The 17,128-nt window shown below is 43.4% G+C and overlaps 1 protein-coding gene across 4 annotated transcripts in view; it reads right to left on the bottom strand.

The window, feature by feature from the left end:
• Positions 1-15,227, bottom strand: part of gareml (GRB2 associated, regulator of MAPK1-like) — a 164,670-nt gene extending 149,443 nt beyond the window's left edge. For 2 of the 4 annotated variants that reach the window (XM_055635479.1, XM_055635480.1), the window contains exon 1: positions 14,955-15,227. In XM_055635479.1, coding sequence (XP_055491454.1) covers positions 14,955-15,063 — 109 coding nt within the window. In that variant the 5' untranslated portion in view covers positions 15,064-15,227. Of the gene's footprint in view, positions 1-5,116; positions 6,414-14,954 lie in introns of those variants that run through there. The other 2 variants (XM_055635483.1, XM_055635482.1) reach the window with 2 other exon arrangements.
• Between the last annotated feature and the right edge of the window lie 1,901 nt (positions 15,228-17,128).

The following is a 17,128-nucleotide window of genomic DNA, read 5'->3' as shown; positions in this document are numbered from 1 at the left end:
GGAGGTTTTGGAGACGATGCACAAAAGGCAATTTGTGTCTTTCTTCGGGTAAACCAGTGTCTGCAGTTCCTTCCTACACTTACCAAAATGCTGCCAGGGGTAGATTCTTCGAGCTACAAGGTGAGGTTGGACGGACGTGGATTGTTTTCTCTGGAGCATCAGAGATTAGTGGAGACCAGATAAAAAGATACCAAATCATGAGAGGCATCGATAGCTTGGACAGTCAGAAACATTTCCCCAATATGGAAATGTCAAAGACCAAAAGGCATATTTTAAATTTAAAGAAAAAGGCAAATTTAAAGAAAATATGCAGAGTAAGTTTTGTTTTTTTAAACAAAGAGTACCTTGAAATGTGGTGCCCGGACTGGTGGTGGAAGCCGGGGCTGCCAACATTGGGTGATAGTTGAGAGTGAGAAAGTGCGAGGGAGTGTAGCGACGGTAGGGAGGGAGCTTTTGCATTTTTCAGCTTGAAATTGTGCAATCTGGTGCATACTGTAGCGAGTTTTTTAACTTACACTTGAATGCAACGTTTATGCTTTAAACTGGATTAGGTATGAATAAGGTCAGGCTAAATTACATTCCTAATTACATTCCACAGTAGAGCCAGACTCTGATCAACAGGTGCAGCACATAAGTGACCTTAGTATATTCATGTATGGAAATCAGATTATAATTTATGCTGTTATGCATATATCAAGTCAAGTCAAGTTTATTCGTCACATACACATACGAGATGTGCAGTGAAATGAAAGTGGCAATGCTTGCAAACTTTGTGCAAAAAGACAAACAAACAACCAAACAAAATATAAACACAATCATAAACACACACATACTCTTTTACATATTAAATATTGGAAGCAAAAACGTTCAGTAAAGTTAGTCCCTGGTGAGTTAGGAGTTTACAGTCCGAATGGCCTCTGGGAAGAAACTCCTTCTCAACCTCTCCGTTCTCACAGCATGGCAACTGAGACGTTTGCCTGACCGTAGCAGCTGGAACAGTCCGTTGCATGGGTGGAAGGGGTCTTCCATGATTTTATTGGCTCTGGAGTTGCACCTCCTGATGTATAGTTCCTGCAGGGGGGGGCAAGTGAAGTTCCCATAGTGCGTTCGGCCGAACGCACTACTCTGTGCAGAGCCTTCTTGTCCTGGGCAGAGCAATTCCCAAACCAGATGGTAATATTTCTGGACAAGATGCTTTCCATAGCCGCTGAGTAGAAGTACTGGAGGATCCTCAGAGACACTCTGAATTTCCTCAATTGCCTGAGGTGGTAAAGGCGCTGCCTTGCCTTACTCAAGAGTGCTGCGGCGTGTGATGTCCATGTCATATCCTCAGAGATGTGGACTCCCAGATATTTAAAACAGTTCACCCTATCCACAGTATCCCCATTTATCCTCAATGGAGTGTACGTCCTCGGATGTTGTGCCCTCCTAAAGTCCATGATCAGCTCCTTTGTTTTTTTGATGTTTAAGAGGAGGCTATTGTCCTGGCATCAGAGTGCTAGATCAGCCACCTCCTCCCGGTAGGCCTTCTCATCGTTGTCTGAGATTAGGCCCACCACCACAGTGTCATCAGCAAACTTAATTATTGAGTTGGAGCTGAACCTAGCCACACAGTCATGTGTGTACAGGGAGTACAATAGGGGGCTGAGGACGCAACCCTGGGGCGATCCTGTGCTCAGGGTGAGGGACTTCGATGTATTCCCTCCCATCTTGACTATCTGGGGCCTGGCGGTGAGAAAGTCCAGGGCCCAGGCACACAGAGTGGTGTTGAGCCCTAATTCCAGTAGCTTCCCGGCCAGTCTGGTGGGGACTATCGTGTTGAAGGCTGAACTGTAGTCTATGAACAGCATCCTCACGTAGCTCCCCTTCTGGCTGTCAAGATGAGAGAGAGTGGTGTGCAAAACCTGGGAGACCGCATCGTCCGTGGATCTGTTCGGACGGTATGCGAATTGCAACGGGTCCATGTTCCGAGGGAGGAAGGTGCAGATGTGATTCTTCACCAGCCTCTCAAAGCATTTCATGACTACTCAGGTAAGGGCCACCGGACGGTAGTCATTCAGACAGGCTGGGGAGGCATTTTTTGGCACCAGTACAATGATGGATTTTTTGAAGCAAGCAGGGACCACGGACTTGGCCAGGGATAGGTTGAATATTGTAGTGAGCACCGGAGCTAGCTGCGTAGCACAGGACTTGAGTACTCGCCCCGAGATGCCATCGGGGCCTGCAGCTTTCCTTGTGTTCACCCGTGTCAGAGCCCTCCTCACGTCATGCTCGGACAGCGAGAATATGTGCACATTCATCGCTGTCCCTTCAGCTTCGGTAGCCAGCCTGCTGGCGGTATTGTCGATAGTCGGCAGACCTGGGGTGGTGTATATATATATATATATATGTATGGAAATCAGATTATAATTCATGCTGTTATGCATATATATATATATGGAGAAAAACAAAACATAGAAACAAGGCAAGAGGAGTCAAACTCCCTTCACTATTCTGCACAAATAAATTAATCAACCTTACCCTTTGACTATAGAAACAAGACACAAATAACGCCACATATTCAACGAAGTATATGGTTCAATGAAATTAAGATATATATGTAAAACATATATATGGAAACAGACCCTTCAGCCCACCAAGTCCACACCCACCAGCAATCTACCATACACCAGTTCTATCCTACACGCCATGCACAATTTACAGAAGCCAATTAACCTACAAACCTGCACTTCTTTCGGATGTGGGAGAAACCAGAATATCTGGAGAAAACCCATGTGGTCATAGGGAGAATGTACAAATTCTGTACAGACAGTACCCGTAATCAGGATCAAATCTGGGTCTGTGGTGCTGTAAGGCAGCAACTCCAACGCTGCGCCACCGTGCCACCCCATTAAATTATTTTTTCTGTAATATATTTATTATGGTGTCACGTCAATAAAGATGAACACATGATTCTGATTTCTGCCCTTAGTTGGATAACACACATCTCCAGTCATTGTGTTTTACATCTATGTGGCTGGTTTTCAACCTCTTCAGTCTGAAGGTCTCGACCCGAAACATCACCCATTCTTTCTCTCCAGAGATGCTGCCTGTCCCGCTGAGTTATTCCAGCGTTTTGTGTCTATCTTCAGTTTAAACCAGCATCTGCAGTTCCTTCCTACACTCTTTGTTAAGTGAAACAGGTCCTATTCTCATAATATTATTCACCTCAACTGTCTTTTCTTCACATCCGTCGCTGCAGAGAATACAATCCCAGTTATCGAATCTTTCTTCAAAGTGAAAAAAAAATTCCAGCCCTGCCAACATCTCCATAAATCGCCAGAGATCCTCTCCAGAGCAATTACACCCTTTCTACAATATGTCATAATCTTACAGCATGGAAACAGGCCCATCCTAATTCGTCCATGCAGATCAAGATGGCCCATCTAAACTAGTCCCATATATCTGCATTTGGTCCATATCCCTTTAAACCTTGAGTGTGCCAGTGTGTGTGTGTGTGTGTGTGTGTGTGTGTGTGTGTGTGTGTGTGTGTGTGTGTGTGTGTGTGTGTGTGTGTGTGTGGTGTGTGTGTTGTGTGTGTGTGTGTGTGTGTGTGTGTGTGTGTGTGTGTGTGTGTGTGTGTGTCAGTGTGTGTGTGTGTGTGTCAGTGTGTGTTAGGTTGTGTGTGAGAGTGTGCATCAGTGAAGCGGTGACAATACCCGGAGTGAGCGGAAATTCTGAGACTTGGGACGTCCGGCAAGCGTTTCCCTTTCGCCCCCCTTCCCGGGAATGCGGGCCTGCCCAGGTGCTCTGTGTCCAGCTGGGGTCCGGGGGAGGTGAGGGTCAGTGACCTGCAGGTTCTGGGGGACGTGAGGGTCAGTGACCTGGGGGTCGGGCATCGGAGCGAAGCCTTGGCCTGAGATTCATCCTCGTGGCTCCAGAGGCGGCACCGACACCCCCACTCACCCGGTCCGTTCCTCCGGACCGGGGTTAAAACTCCATGTGGTGTGGACAGAACGGCCGACGGACACACCGGAGGCGAGGGTGCGAGCCGTGCCTCAGGGGTCGGTGCTGGGACCGCTGCATTTCACCTATCACACCATCTGCACGGGAATGTGTAGTTTAGTTTAGAGTCTAATCATCCCGCGGACCGGATTGGACCCCTTCGCGGGCGGGTAGTTTGACATCCCTGCTTTAAACCAATGCCCTCTCGTTCTTGATTCACATATCCCGGGAAAAAGACTATGCATTCACCTTATATATTCCCCTCATGGTTTTCACTCACCTCTAAAACAATTTTTGCTTCATTTTGAATTTGCAGCACCTGCAGATTTTGGTTCCATGAATGTCAAATGGAATCATTAGTACTACAGTTACATTGCCATTTTAAATAGCGTGCGATAGGCTTAAGACAATGAAATTGCTCGCTCTTTACGGGAAACCCGCCGACAGGAAACTATTCTCATTGGTGAGTGTGGAGGAGATCTTGAAGCCTCAGGCGAATTGAATTGTTCGTGAATTTCTTTATATTTAAAAAATATATATATTTTTTGAGCGTGAGAAACTCTGTGATCAGCGTGAGAATTGTGTGAAATACGTGATTCTCACACTCAATGCGTGAGAGTTGGCAGCCCTGTGGAAGCAGAGTCGATAATGACATTTAAGATGCTTCAGATAGGCAAAGAATGGTCATATGCAGTCCGAGGAAATTAACTGGGCATAATGTTTTGCACAGACAATGCGCGCAGAATGGCCTGTTTCTGTTCTGTACTGTTCTATGCTCTAACTTAATTTCACTTCAGGCTGAGAAGAGTCAAACATCATTGCAGGGTTGAGAGTAAAACCAATTGGCCTTTCTTTAATTCTGCTTCATACTCTCTTGTGCTCTGTATTACAAATGTTTCACTTGGGCCAAGACATGTTTCAGTTCAGCACTTAACAGACATCAACTTCAAAATATTGATTGCATTTGAAGACTATCATTTAAACAAATAGCTAACATAAAGTCTAGTTATTTTTTAATGTAAATCTAACATGGTCAATCAATTGCGAGTATAATATGAACAAAAAATGATTTTGAATTGTACAGAGCTCAACATTTGTGGCTGGCTGGGTAATAAATGGACATGGTACTTACTGATTGGCTGCTTATTGTGGTTTCAGCTGTCTGATTAGCATTTTAAATTCTCCTGATTGATATTCAATAATTACTGCTTAAAAGGCTGTTCATTGGTGTTAACAGAAGACGAATGAACAGAAATTCAACTAAAATGACTGCGGTGGTTTCAGCTGCCATTGTTCTTCTCTCCCATTGCTGGCTTCCTTTAACGATATAATGGGAGGGGAGTACAGAGGGTAAATAGTTGCTTAGCACCAGTGGCCGAAATGAAATCTCTTCCACTCCACCATTATCTGCTGCAGGTGTGCACTGCTTGCATTCACCCATGAAGAATAGCAACTCAAAATAAAGGAGCTGCAGGTGGCTGTAGAACTGCAAACATTCTGAAAACTCTTTTTCAACCAAACTTGCAAAAACCTTTCTACATTGGTTGCTGTTTGATCCTGGGTTTTTTTTTGCCTTCTCCAAATTCTCTTTTGGCATTGTAAGAAGTGCAGAACAAGTGCTAAGTCAGTATTCAGACAGCCATTGATGAGCCTGACTGCGCAAGTTTAGGAAGGAAAACTTGCAATGGTATACAATGAGGAGAATTACTTGTCCTCTTAGGCCAAGTGTTTATTCAACTTTGCTGATTCCCTCAGCAAATCTTCCCTGTAATATGGTTTGATCACAATGGATGTAAACCATCTTCAATGCTGTATTGCTTTAATATACCAGAGTGCATATAATGCTAATAATAGTTCTTTTTTATCCAAACGTACCCATTTTCTGAAATGCCCGTGTTCGGAACAGCTCACTTCATAGTCAATTGTAAAACCACAAAATGCTGGAGTAACAGCAGGAAAGGCAGCATCTCTGGACATGAATGTGTGATGTTTTTGGGTTGAGATCTTTCTTCAGACTGTTTGTATTAGGAGAGAGAAAGCAGGACAAAGCTTGGCATGTGACAGGTGGACACATCTGCTCCATCACTTAAGTGTTTTTTTGTAAACCAATTTTGCCAGTTCCTATTGTCTCCATATTCAATTCTGCTTGGTTTATGTTAAGATTTTATACTACATATATGTTACCAAAAAAAGTCTTTGTTTAGGGCTTTTGTGGATCTCAGGTCATCCCAAAAGACTGAACAACCAATCAAATACTTCAGAGTGTGGTCATTGTTGTAATTTAGGCAATGCAGCAGCCAATTTGTGTGTCCAAAACTAGACTAGTTGAATCAAAATCCCATTTTTCACTGATAGTTTTAATCCACTTTGGGGCTTGTAGACAAATTACACTCCAGATATCAATTAATCAGTTTGTGGGAAATATACATATAATAAATAGTCCGTTGAAAGAAAAAAAGAACATAATGAACAAAATTTTGATAACATATCAGTCATAGTCAATTAATTTCAAATTTATTATCACTACAAATAGATATATAAATCACAATAAACTAATGATTATACTTTCAAATACTGAAAGAAAATTAAAACTACTGAATGGTTTAAAGCATCAGCAATATAAGGTCTATCAAATAAATATTTAATGATGTGAGCAGTCAGCTCAGGCTTTTCCCTAAAATAATCAATATTAAACACTTTATAATAGGTTTAGAAATTACCTCTTGCCACATTTATAAATCAGCAAGGTCTCTCTTTCCTCAATGGGCACATCTTGTGTGTTTGTAGAACGGCATTAACATTGTTAATGTTTGCCCACAAACTGTTTAAAGTTAAATGAAAATGTGTCCGGCGACAGACTCTAAATGAACTATAACCCTAAACCACAGAGGATCGCAGTACTGGACTACTTTAGGTGAATAAATAAATCACAAATGGCTGTAATTGAGCTTCCACTGCTGAAGTTAATGTATTAAAAAGAACACAATGGAGGACATTCATAATGTATTACATTCTAAATATATAGTCTGTACTGCTGACTCGACCATAGCAATTGTCCGAGTTTAACACATGCCGAGGGAGATGCATTTTGAGTGAGGTTTATGCCTATAGTTGGTCAAAAATCAGCACTGAAACAAGCCATGCATTTGGACAAGAGACAAGAGAAACTTTGGTGCTTCAACCATATTTGGGTTGCTGAAACGCTCTGTGGCAAGGAGTCGACTGCTTAAGGGATAGTGAAATCACAGTGGGGATCAAAATATTATTATTAAGAATGAGAGCCTGGAGAAGAGCCAAAAACTATTTTGCCCCTGCCTTCCCACCACCCACTTCTCATTTATCAAGAGTATCACTAGTATAATCTGAAGTAAATTCCCAGCAAATCTAAAAATGTCAGCTTGTTAAAGTTTAGTTGATATGCAAATCATTCTCATCCCATAACCAAATAGCTTTCAGCCAACTTGGTCTCATCCACAGTAAATGTAAACTGCCAAGAAAATGTCAGTGATCACAGAAAAGCTGCACTAATTTAGCCAACAGAGACTATTTAAAGCATTGCCCAACGTATCAAAAAGAATGCATGAAATTTGTTTTGTTTTTTTTATTCAATAAAACAAAGAATGTTGCAAGTGCAGCTACTGCTTTTTCAGAAAAATTTGAACCCCTGATTTTACAACATCTCTTTATCCAGCATCTAGTCTTTTGGGAGGCAAATACATGCATTTAGAGGGACAATGGCTGATTAGAGATAGTCAGCATGGTTTAGTGCATGGAAGGTCGTGTCTCACAAATCTGAGTTTTTTGAAGATGTGACCAAAAATGTTGATGAGAGCAGAGCTGGAGATGTTATATATGTGGATTTCTGCATAGCATTCACCAAGATCCACATATTAGGCTGCCCTGGAAAGTTGGATCGCATGGGATCCAAGGAGAGAGCTGAACGGATAGCAAATTGGCTTCAAGCAAGCAGAGCGTGATGGGGGAAGGTTGCTTCTTGGACTGGAGGCCTGTGACAAGTGGTGTGCCACAGGGTTTGGTGCTGGGCCCGTTACTGCTTGTCATCTATATCAATGATTTGGATGAGAACAGAGTACATGGCAAGATTAGCAAGTTTGGAGATGATACAAAAGTGGGTGATATTGCAGAGAGTGAAGATGATTGCGAAAAATCGCAACAGGATCTTGATCGGTTGGCCAGGTGGGCAGAGGAATGGTTGATGGAATTTAATTCAGTGAAATGTGAAGTGTTGCATTTAGGAAAGTCCAACATGGGCAGGACCCATACAGTGAATGGTAGGGCTCGGGGGAGTGTTGTAGAGCAGAGGGATCTAGGAGTGCAGGGACATCGTTCCTTGAAGGTGGAGTCGCAGGTAGATAGAGGCAGGTCAAAAAGGCTTTTGGCACATTGGCCTTCATCAATCAGAGTATTGAGTATGGAAGTTGGGAGGTCATATTGCAGTTATACAAGACATTGGTGAGGCCGCATTTGGAGTATTGTGTTCAGTTATGGGCACCATGTTATAGGAAATATGTTATCAAGCTCAAACGGGTACAGAGAAGATTTACAGGGATGTTGCCAGGATCTGAGGGTCTGAGCTATAGGGAGAGGTTGAGTAGGCTTGGAGCACAGGAGGATGAGGGGTGATCTTATAGAGGTGCATAAAATCATGAGAGAAATAGTTCAGTAGATGCACAGAGTCTCGGCCAGAGTAGAGGAGTCAAGGATCAGAGGACATAGATTTAAGGTGAAAGGGAAAAGGGATGGGAAAAGGGAAAAGGATTTAATAGGAATCTGATGGGTAACTTTTTCACACAATTGGTGATGGGTCTATGAAACGAGCTGCCAGACGAGGTAGTTGAGGCAGGGACTATTGCAATGTTTAAGAAACAATTAGACAGATACATGGATTGGATATGTTTGGAGGGATATGGACCAAACGAGGGCAGGTGGGACCAGTGCAGCTGGAATATGTTGGCCAGTGTGGGCAAGTTGGGCCAAAGGGCCTGTTCCCATGTTGTACAACACGATGACTATAAAAACAGAAAATACAGGAAACATGCAGCAGGTGGGCAGTATCTGTGGAAAGAGAAAATGTGTCTGGTTTTTCTTTTTTTATTTCTGATTTCCAGCATCTACAAAGTTATGATTTTCAGCCTTTGAACTATGTCCTGTCATCTCAGCCACTATTGACTAATATGAGGAATCCACACAATGGAAAGAGAAGACAAATAAACCTAGTGCATAAAAGACAATTATAATTAACTTGAAGACCATATAAATTATTCCACCTATAGAGCTGAATTTTGGATGTACGCAAATTGTAGACACCACACACAAACCACATGTACCGGAAAACCTCAGACAGTGGTGTTGGATAGACTGATGGGACTGAAGGCTGATAAATCCCCAGGGACTGATGGTCTGCATACCAGGGTACTTAAGGAAGTGGCTCTGGAAATCGTGGATGCATTGCTGATAATTTTCCAATGTTCTATAGACTCAGGATCAGTTCCTGTGGCTTGGAGGGTAGCTAATGTTATCCCACTTTTTAAGAAAGGCGGGAGAGAGGAAACAGGGAATTATAGACTAGTTAGCCTGACGTCGGTGGTGGGGAAGATATAAGATTGTTAAGGGCTTGGACACGTTAGAGGCAGGAAACATGTTCCTGATGTTGGGGGAGTCCAGAACCAGGGGCCACAGTTTAAGAATAAGGACTAAGCCATTTAGAACGGAGACGAGGAAACACATTTTTCTCAAAGAGTGGTGAGTCTGTGGAATTCTCTGCCTCTGAGGGTGATGGAGGCAGGTTCTTTGGATGCTTTCAAGAGAGAGCTAGATAGGGTTCTTAAAAATAGCGGAGTCAGGGGATATGGGGAGAAGGCAGGAACGGGGTACTGATTGGGGATGATCAGCCATGATCACATTGAATAGCGGTGCTGGATCGATGGGCCGAATGGCCTACTCCTGCATCTATTGTCTATTGTCTATAGTACATTCACAATCTGCAGGATTAATAGGTAAAATAAACAGCCTTCTGGAGGCATTCTAGAAATTCTGAAATTGAGATCTATGTTGCTTTGCCTGCATTGAAATTAATTAAACAAAGCATTTTCAGCTGCTGTCATTTTATAAAAATATCAAAAAATGTCTTTTGGGCTGTCAAAGTATCAAGGACTAACATGCCTATCAATGAAGGTGCTAATGTGCAAACCATTGTTGCTTGTTTTTAAATCTGCATAATTTACGGTTTAAGTGATGATTAATATTTTGCAATAAATTGAAAGACTGACCAAGGTGCAACAAGTTCAGAAAGGCACAAATCTTACCATGTCGCCTCTAGCTTTGGACTAACAAAATGCATAAACGAATGGACAAACATGGAGATAAAGTGGATTATAACGAATGAAAATGAGAAATCGGTAGAATGAATAAACAGATTGGTTAAATAGCAAGAAATCAACAACTGCTGGTATACTGGAATCTGGCTGAATGGTATATAAAAACCTATGCATGCAATTTCACCAAGGAATTTGGAAAGCAATTTGCACATTTCAAGATGGCTACAGTAAAAAAAAAGAAGTCTTGCTGTGTTGTAGAGAACATTAGTGAATAATACAATAAACATTGAATAATACAATCTTCTTCTTATCGAGTCCACGCACAAGATTAGAAGGTGGTAGAAAGATTAGTGAAAACAGGGCCGCGACGTGAACGATTTTTCCTTGACCTCAATAATCCAATAACATTGAATAATGCAAGCAATTTTGGTCTCCATACCTTATCTGCCCAGTGGAGGGGACAGCATAGTTTCACTGATTGATTCCAGGGATAAGGGGGTTCTCCTATGAGTACAGAGTGAGTGTGATTGGTTTTCACTTGCTGAAGTTTAGAAGAATGAGGGGTGATCATTACACGTACAAAATCCTGAAAGGGATTGGCAGGATGTATCTGATTGCAAAGTCGAGAAGACTTTGGTGTGAAGTCAGTGAGTACAATTGAAACTGAGATCAAGAGGTATTTGGATGCAATGAAAATGTGAGAGATCAGAGATCAGACAGCAAATGCAATGAGGTATAGACTGGCCATGATCATACACATTGGTGCAGCAGCTAGAAGATCTAAATCTACTTCGATTCACTATGTTCTTAAATTATAAGGGAAATTAAGAAATACTATTTCCAGTGATCAATAAATCAGTAAAACGAGAGCAAAAACTTTAAGGTCATCACCAAAGGAATCAAGGAACTGTTGATTGTTGGGTTTTAAGAAGCTCTACTAGTGCACCAGTGGTGGACTCAAAATCATGACTTCACCCAGAAGTAAAAAATATAAATATTTAAGCAAGGAAAACATTAAAAAAGTGTCTTAATATTTTTGTTTTTTCTCTTTCTTGTGAATGCTCAGATGAGTAGATATGAAAGGGGGAAATGGCTTCATTGCAAGGTTCTCTATTTGAAATGTTATCAGTGACACAGACTTGACAAGGCAAAAGGACTACTAATTGTGCTGTAATTCCTGTTATTCCCCGATAAAGAAATCCTGGACTTTGGCCAGTCAGACAGAGCACTGAACCGTTAAGCCCTGGTGAATGACAATGAGTAGAGTGCGTTGTTGACAAATGAATCTTTTTTAAAGTTTGGTTCATTTGTAATTTAGACATGACTGAAACCCTTTAAAACCCACACTTTTATAATTCTGAATGGGAAACGGTTGGGCAGACAACCACAGAATACATCTTGTTCAACATAATACATATGGAGTTATATTTCTGTATAAGCTAATATAAAGTTCTGGAAGCACCCACAAGAATAGAGGCCAAATAATATTAAATGATTAATTATCATCAAATGACTACTTGAACCATGTATTAGGTTTTATCCTCATTAAAAGCTGATAAACCATATTTTAGAGTATTAAGTGTTGAATTACTAAGCAGAATTTTCAGTGATATTTAAATTTTTACAACCAATAATATTATTCTTGTAAATCAACATTTAGTATGGGGATTATGTGGCTGCTGAAAGATACATAAGAAATTGACTACAATAGTAGCTCAGAAATTAAATGGGAGTTAATAAACCTTGGACAGCTTCACAGCCCCTCTTGCCAGAAAATAATCCACCCTCAGCAACATGCTTGGCTATATTGCAATTAAATAAGACTCGAAAACAAGGTAAACTCCGTCACCACCCCTCACCGCATCCCCCAACATCAGATCAAATACTGTCCACATTGGGAAGTAGACATTTGAAATTTCAATGTAGTAATACTTGCTTTACGGTCAGTGCATGTAAAAAAGGTGCATTGGGTCCATAAATTTTGTATCAGCTCTAGGTAGAGAAGGCCCCTCATTCCTAATCCCAATCCATCCCCATAATCCTGCAAATTATTCCTTCAAATTTCCTTCCAATTCTATGTTAAGCCAATGTTTGATTCTTTTCTATCTTTTTTCATATTCTTTACAAGATTATGCCATAAGAAAAACTTTTTTTCTTTACATCTTCTTTGACCTTTGCCGGTTTTAAAAATCTGCTCACTTCTATTTACCCAGAACAAAACCTGCCATGGTCTTTTTCACTTCTGCTAAATTTCTTATGCACCAACTTTCCTGCAGAGAACAAGTTCAGTTACTTCACTCAAACCTTATCTCTGAAATTCCTCGCTCCTAAATATGATTTAATGGCCATCTACAACAGGAGATATTGCTGAATGACTCCTCCATTGCAAATCTGTGCCCTCAAAAGCAAACGGCTATGTTAACACAAATTACAACCAATTCAAGCCGATTTCAACAACTAGCAGGTGATATCATCCGCGTCAAAACTAAAGGCAACTGGAAGCCATTCAGCATTCTCCCCGGATGCTTAACCTTGAACGAACTGCTGGAAACTAAGAGAACAAATTGAAGGGTCAGGCCTTATCTGTAAACCATGGATAATCATAAACTATCCCAGAACCTGGTGGATGCTACACTTTCTCTTCAAATAGAGGTTTACAGCATCCGTGTTGATTGAGTGCAAACCACTGAATCAGCCCCTGCAGTATAATCAGAGGCCCAGAAGAGAAATCTGTAGGCGGATTTGAAGGATATTCAAGCTCTTGCATCAGAAGTTCTGGTCTGGATATCTAACCCAGACATTCATGTGGTAGTCATAAAATTAATCAATGATCAAACCAGAATACTGGTTATTTGTCTCAATGAATACAGCAGGTGATTAATGACCAGACAACATTCTGTGGAGCCAACTGTTGACCCGGGACTCCTTGCTCATCTTCAAACCGCTTCAAATTTTTGACATCCTCTGAAGGCACAGACAGGGCACTCGAATCAAGAGATAGCACATCCATTATTGCAAGAGTAAATCACAGATCCCAGCCTGGATTATGTGGATGTGGGGCTCAAATATGCCTCCCAGCGTTAAAATCAGACTGAGGAATTAAATTTAATAAACCTGTTCTAACTGTAGTGTTCATCCCAACTACAAATTCCTTAAGATATAACTTAAATTACTCTGCTGCACCGACACCAAACACGACACGTTTTCCATTATAAGCTGCATATCATGAATTCCTTTTCTACCGCGATGCCGCCTGACCCGCTGAGTTACTCCAGCATTTTGTGTCTATCTTCGGTGTAAACCAGCATCTGCAGTTCCTTCCTATACATATCATGAAATGACTTTGGATCTTACAAGTGTACCGAGTCTGCCGCACCCCCATCGTTAATAGCCCATAACAACGATGTTCCTCACTAAAAGGACACAATGTGCTGGAGTAATTCAGCGGGCCAGGCAATATCTCGGAAGAATACGGGGTAGGCCATTTAGGACTGAGATGACGAAATAACTTTTTCATCCAGAAAGTTGTGAATCTGTAGAATTATCTGCCACAAAAGGCAGTGGAGGCCAATTCACTGGACATCTTCAAGTGAGGGTCAGATTTAGCTCTTAGGGCTAACGGAATGAAGGGATATGGGGAAAAGCAGAAACGGGGTACTGATTTTGGATGATCAGCCATGATCATATTGAATAGCGATGCTGGCTCGAAGGACCGAATGTCCTACTCGAGCACCTATTTTCTATGAACATGATTTGTGGCCGAGACGCTCATTCAGACCCCCCTCCCTTCTATCTCTCTAACTTTGAACATGACTCCACTATATGCTGAGGCCAGTTGTCGAATGTGTGAAATAAGGTGGTCACTCTCCCGGGAAGTCGGGGATTTAAGGTCAACGTTTCCAATACGCAAACACTAGTAAGTTCCAATGCTATGAATATCGACTTTAGTTGCATCCTCTCCGCTATGAATGGCAACAGGAAAGATTGCAAACTTCCAAAGTCGCTGACCCGTTAACATCACTGCACTGAGGTTTATTCGTATCTGGTTAGCCATAGTTTAAATTACGTTTTAAATCAAACCCCCAAGTAATCTGGATAAAAGGTCTGCCAAAACTCTAATTATACTCTTCTCCGGATGACATACAATATTTCAGCAGTAAAGTAATTCCCACCGATCAAGCACACTGTTGCCGTTATAATTCAACTCTCCACCCCTCCCCGAGACCCCTCCACCCACAGTGGCAATCCGGCGGCCTCTTGGTCCGCGTTGAGCGATAAACTGCACGGTTTGCGACGCCTGAGTCTGTGCTTCGGGAGGCGAGAGGCTTGAGAGGGGCGCGCAAAGCTGCCGCTGGAGCAGAGGGGAGAGAGAGCATCTTTCCCCACAGCCCGCTCGCAGCGAGGGGACACGGAACAGTGAACTCACGACCAAGTCCCCATCTGGAGAGAGACACCTGGAATTAAAAGGAAGCCCCGGAGACACCTGGAATTAACAGGACGCTCCACAAACACCCAACTTCAAAGGTGAACCCGCGCCGTGGGTGCGCGACTTGGCTGCAACTCTCTTCAGTCCCCGGGAATAAGTGCGGGGACTTCACCCGCTACAACACCTCGCCAGCCCCGTCCCCCTACCTTGACTCAGCCGTGCCAGGGTCGGTAGCCGGAATTTGCCGACGACCATGTCCAGCGGTAGAGACACCGAGCTCCATTTGATATCAGACGTGCCCGAAGACTTGTCCATTTTCCGGCATCATATCGTGTGCCGCGGGTTGGCAACGTGCGAGAGGCGCGGAGCTCCTGCAGACCCGGCCAGGCTTGCACCGCACGCCATGTTGCAGGCGGCCAGCGCCTTCCCCCCGCACCGCTGCACTGCACTGCACTGCGCCCCTCTCGCCCGAGTCAGAGTACACCCCCTCCCCACCCCACCAAGCCCCGCCACTGCCCGCCCACCCACCCTCTCCGCACCGGCTCTGCCCAGCACCGCCTACACTCCCCACACCCCTACACCCCTACACACGCGGCATTCCCCACTCTACCCAGACTCTCTCCCCACACTCAATCTCCATAGGAACATCCATCACAGCCCCCGGACTCTACCCACACACACCCTTCCCCTTGCACAGCACCAGATTCTCCCCCACCTAGACCCTTCCAAACCCAATCCTCTCCATAGAGACCCTCCCTACCCCAGTCTCCCCACAGACACCCATCCTACCCCCCTCCCAAAACTCTCCCACTGACACCGCTTCCCACTGCACCTAGCTATCTGCACCCTAACACCACCAGCACGTTTGAGCCCCTCTTTACACCCAGACTATGCTCAGCCTCCTGCTACCCAATACTTTCCCCCAACATGGCTACACAAACCACTGTCTTAATTAAGCTCACACCCAGCATCACCTCCTCTCCCCTACAATGCCCCTTCACACAACTGCAAATGGCTCCCCCAAGACACAATGTTTCTAACCTCACCCCAATAACGTTCTGCTGCTCGCCCTGACCCTCCTCACACAATTCTCTCACTCTTGGTTGTTCCCTCCACAGACACGCTGCCCCTTCTCACACTCTAATGCACCTCACAGCCCACTCTGCCACCCTCCTCACAGATGACTGCCCTCCCCTCACCTGTCCCTTCTTCAGGCAACCCCGCCCCCTCACACTCAAATGCTTCCGTCTCACACATGACATTTGCCCCTCTCTACCCTTGCTGTTCCTCTGCTCGCACTCAGATGCCTCCCTCCCCATACCCGAATACCCCCTCCTCAACCAGAATGCCCCAGTCTTCACACTCACAACTCTCACACCTTGCTCCTGTCACAGATCTGCACTTTGCAATCAGCATGAAACCACAATGCGTTTGAAGAAGCCAAAGATCTATCAATTTCTTTGTGGTAAACCTTATCTTTTCATCGTCATTTCCTACCAAGCAGCTTGAGGGAGAGATCTCTGATGCCCAACAGTTGTCAGTTTAAATTGGTTGAGCTGTCAATCACGTTGAACAATTTGTACAGACTGCAAACAAGAACCATATGTTCAACAAGTTTGTTAACATTAAACACAAAGCTAAATCAATTGTGGATCCTACAAATGAGCTTGAGGTGGAAGTTAAAATAAAAGTGGTTAAGAATGTTTAAATTTTTATTTGTTTGTCTACATGAACAACAAACTATAAAGTTTTTTTCAGGCCAAGGAGGTTGCTAAGCAGAGATCAGTGCACTATATAGAATTCACTTACAACAAATGAAAGCATAATATTGTCAGGATAATTTGGTAAAACGGTTTGTATGCATTAAGCTGTTTGAGCTTTTTTTTAAATTGTGGTGGAGACGACTGCAAACTGGTCCACCCAGTGGAGGAACATGGTTACTGCAAGCACAATTTTACTCTAATTACAATAGCAAAACCTAAGGCACAATCTATACAAGATACAAGATAGATTTATTCATCACATGTGCCAGATAGCACAGTGAAATGAAATTCCCATACAGCCATACAATAAAAAAAAGGGACACATCACACTATAGGGTTTGACATAAAACATCCCCACACAGCAGAATCAAAGTTCCCCACTGTGTGGGAAGGCACCAAAGTCAGTCTCTTCCTCCATTGTTCCCCGTGGTCAGGGCCTCCCTGTGCCCTCCGCAGTTGCCGCTACGGGCGGCCCGATGTTCAGGACCGCTCGCTGGGGTGTAGTAAGTCCGACGTCGGGGCTGCGGGATGTCCTCAGCGGCGTGGACACCAGAGTTGGCCCCCTCCTACCGGAGTCGGTGGCTTCCAAAGTCCGCAGGCCGCGCCGGGTGGAGACT

Source organism: Leucoraja erinacea, chromosome 5, assembly GCF_028641065.1.
Source record: "Leucoraja erinacea ecotype New England chromosome 5, Leri_hhj_1, whole genome shotgun sequence".
In the NCBI taxonomy this organism is placed as follows: Eukaryota; Metazoa; Chordata; class Chondrichthyes; order Rajiformes; family Rajidae; genus Leucoraja; species Leucoraja erinaceus.
The sequence above is the reverse complement of the archived record's forward strand: the minus strand, read 5'-3'. Positions and strand labels throughout refer to the sequence as shown.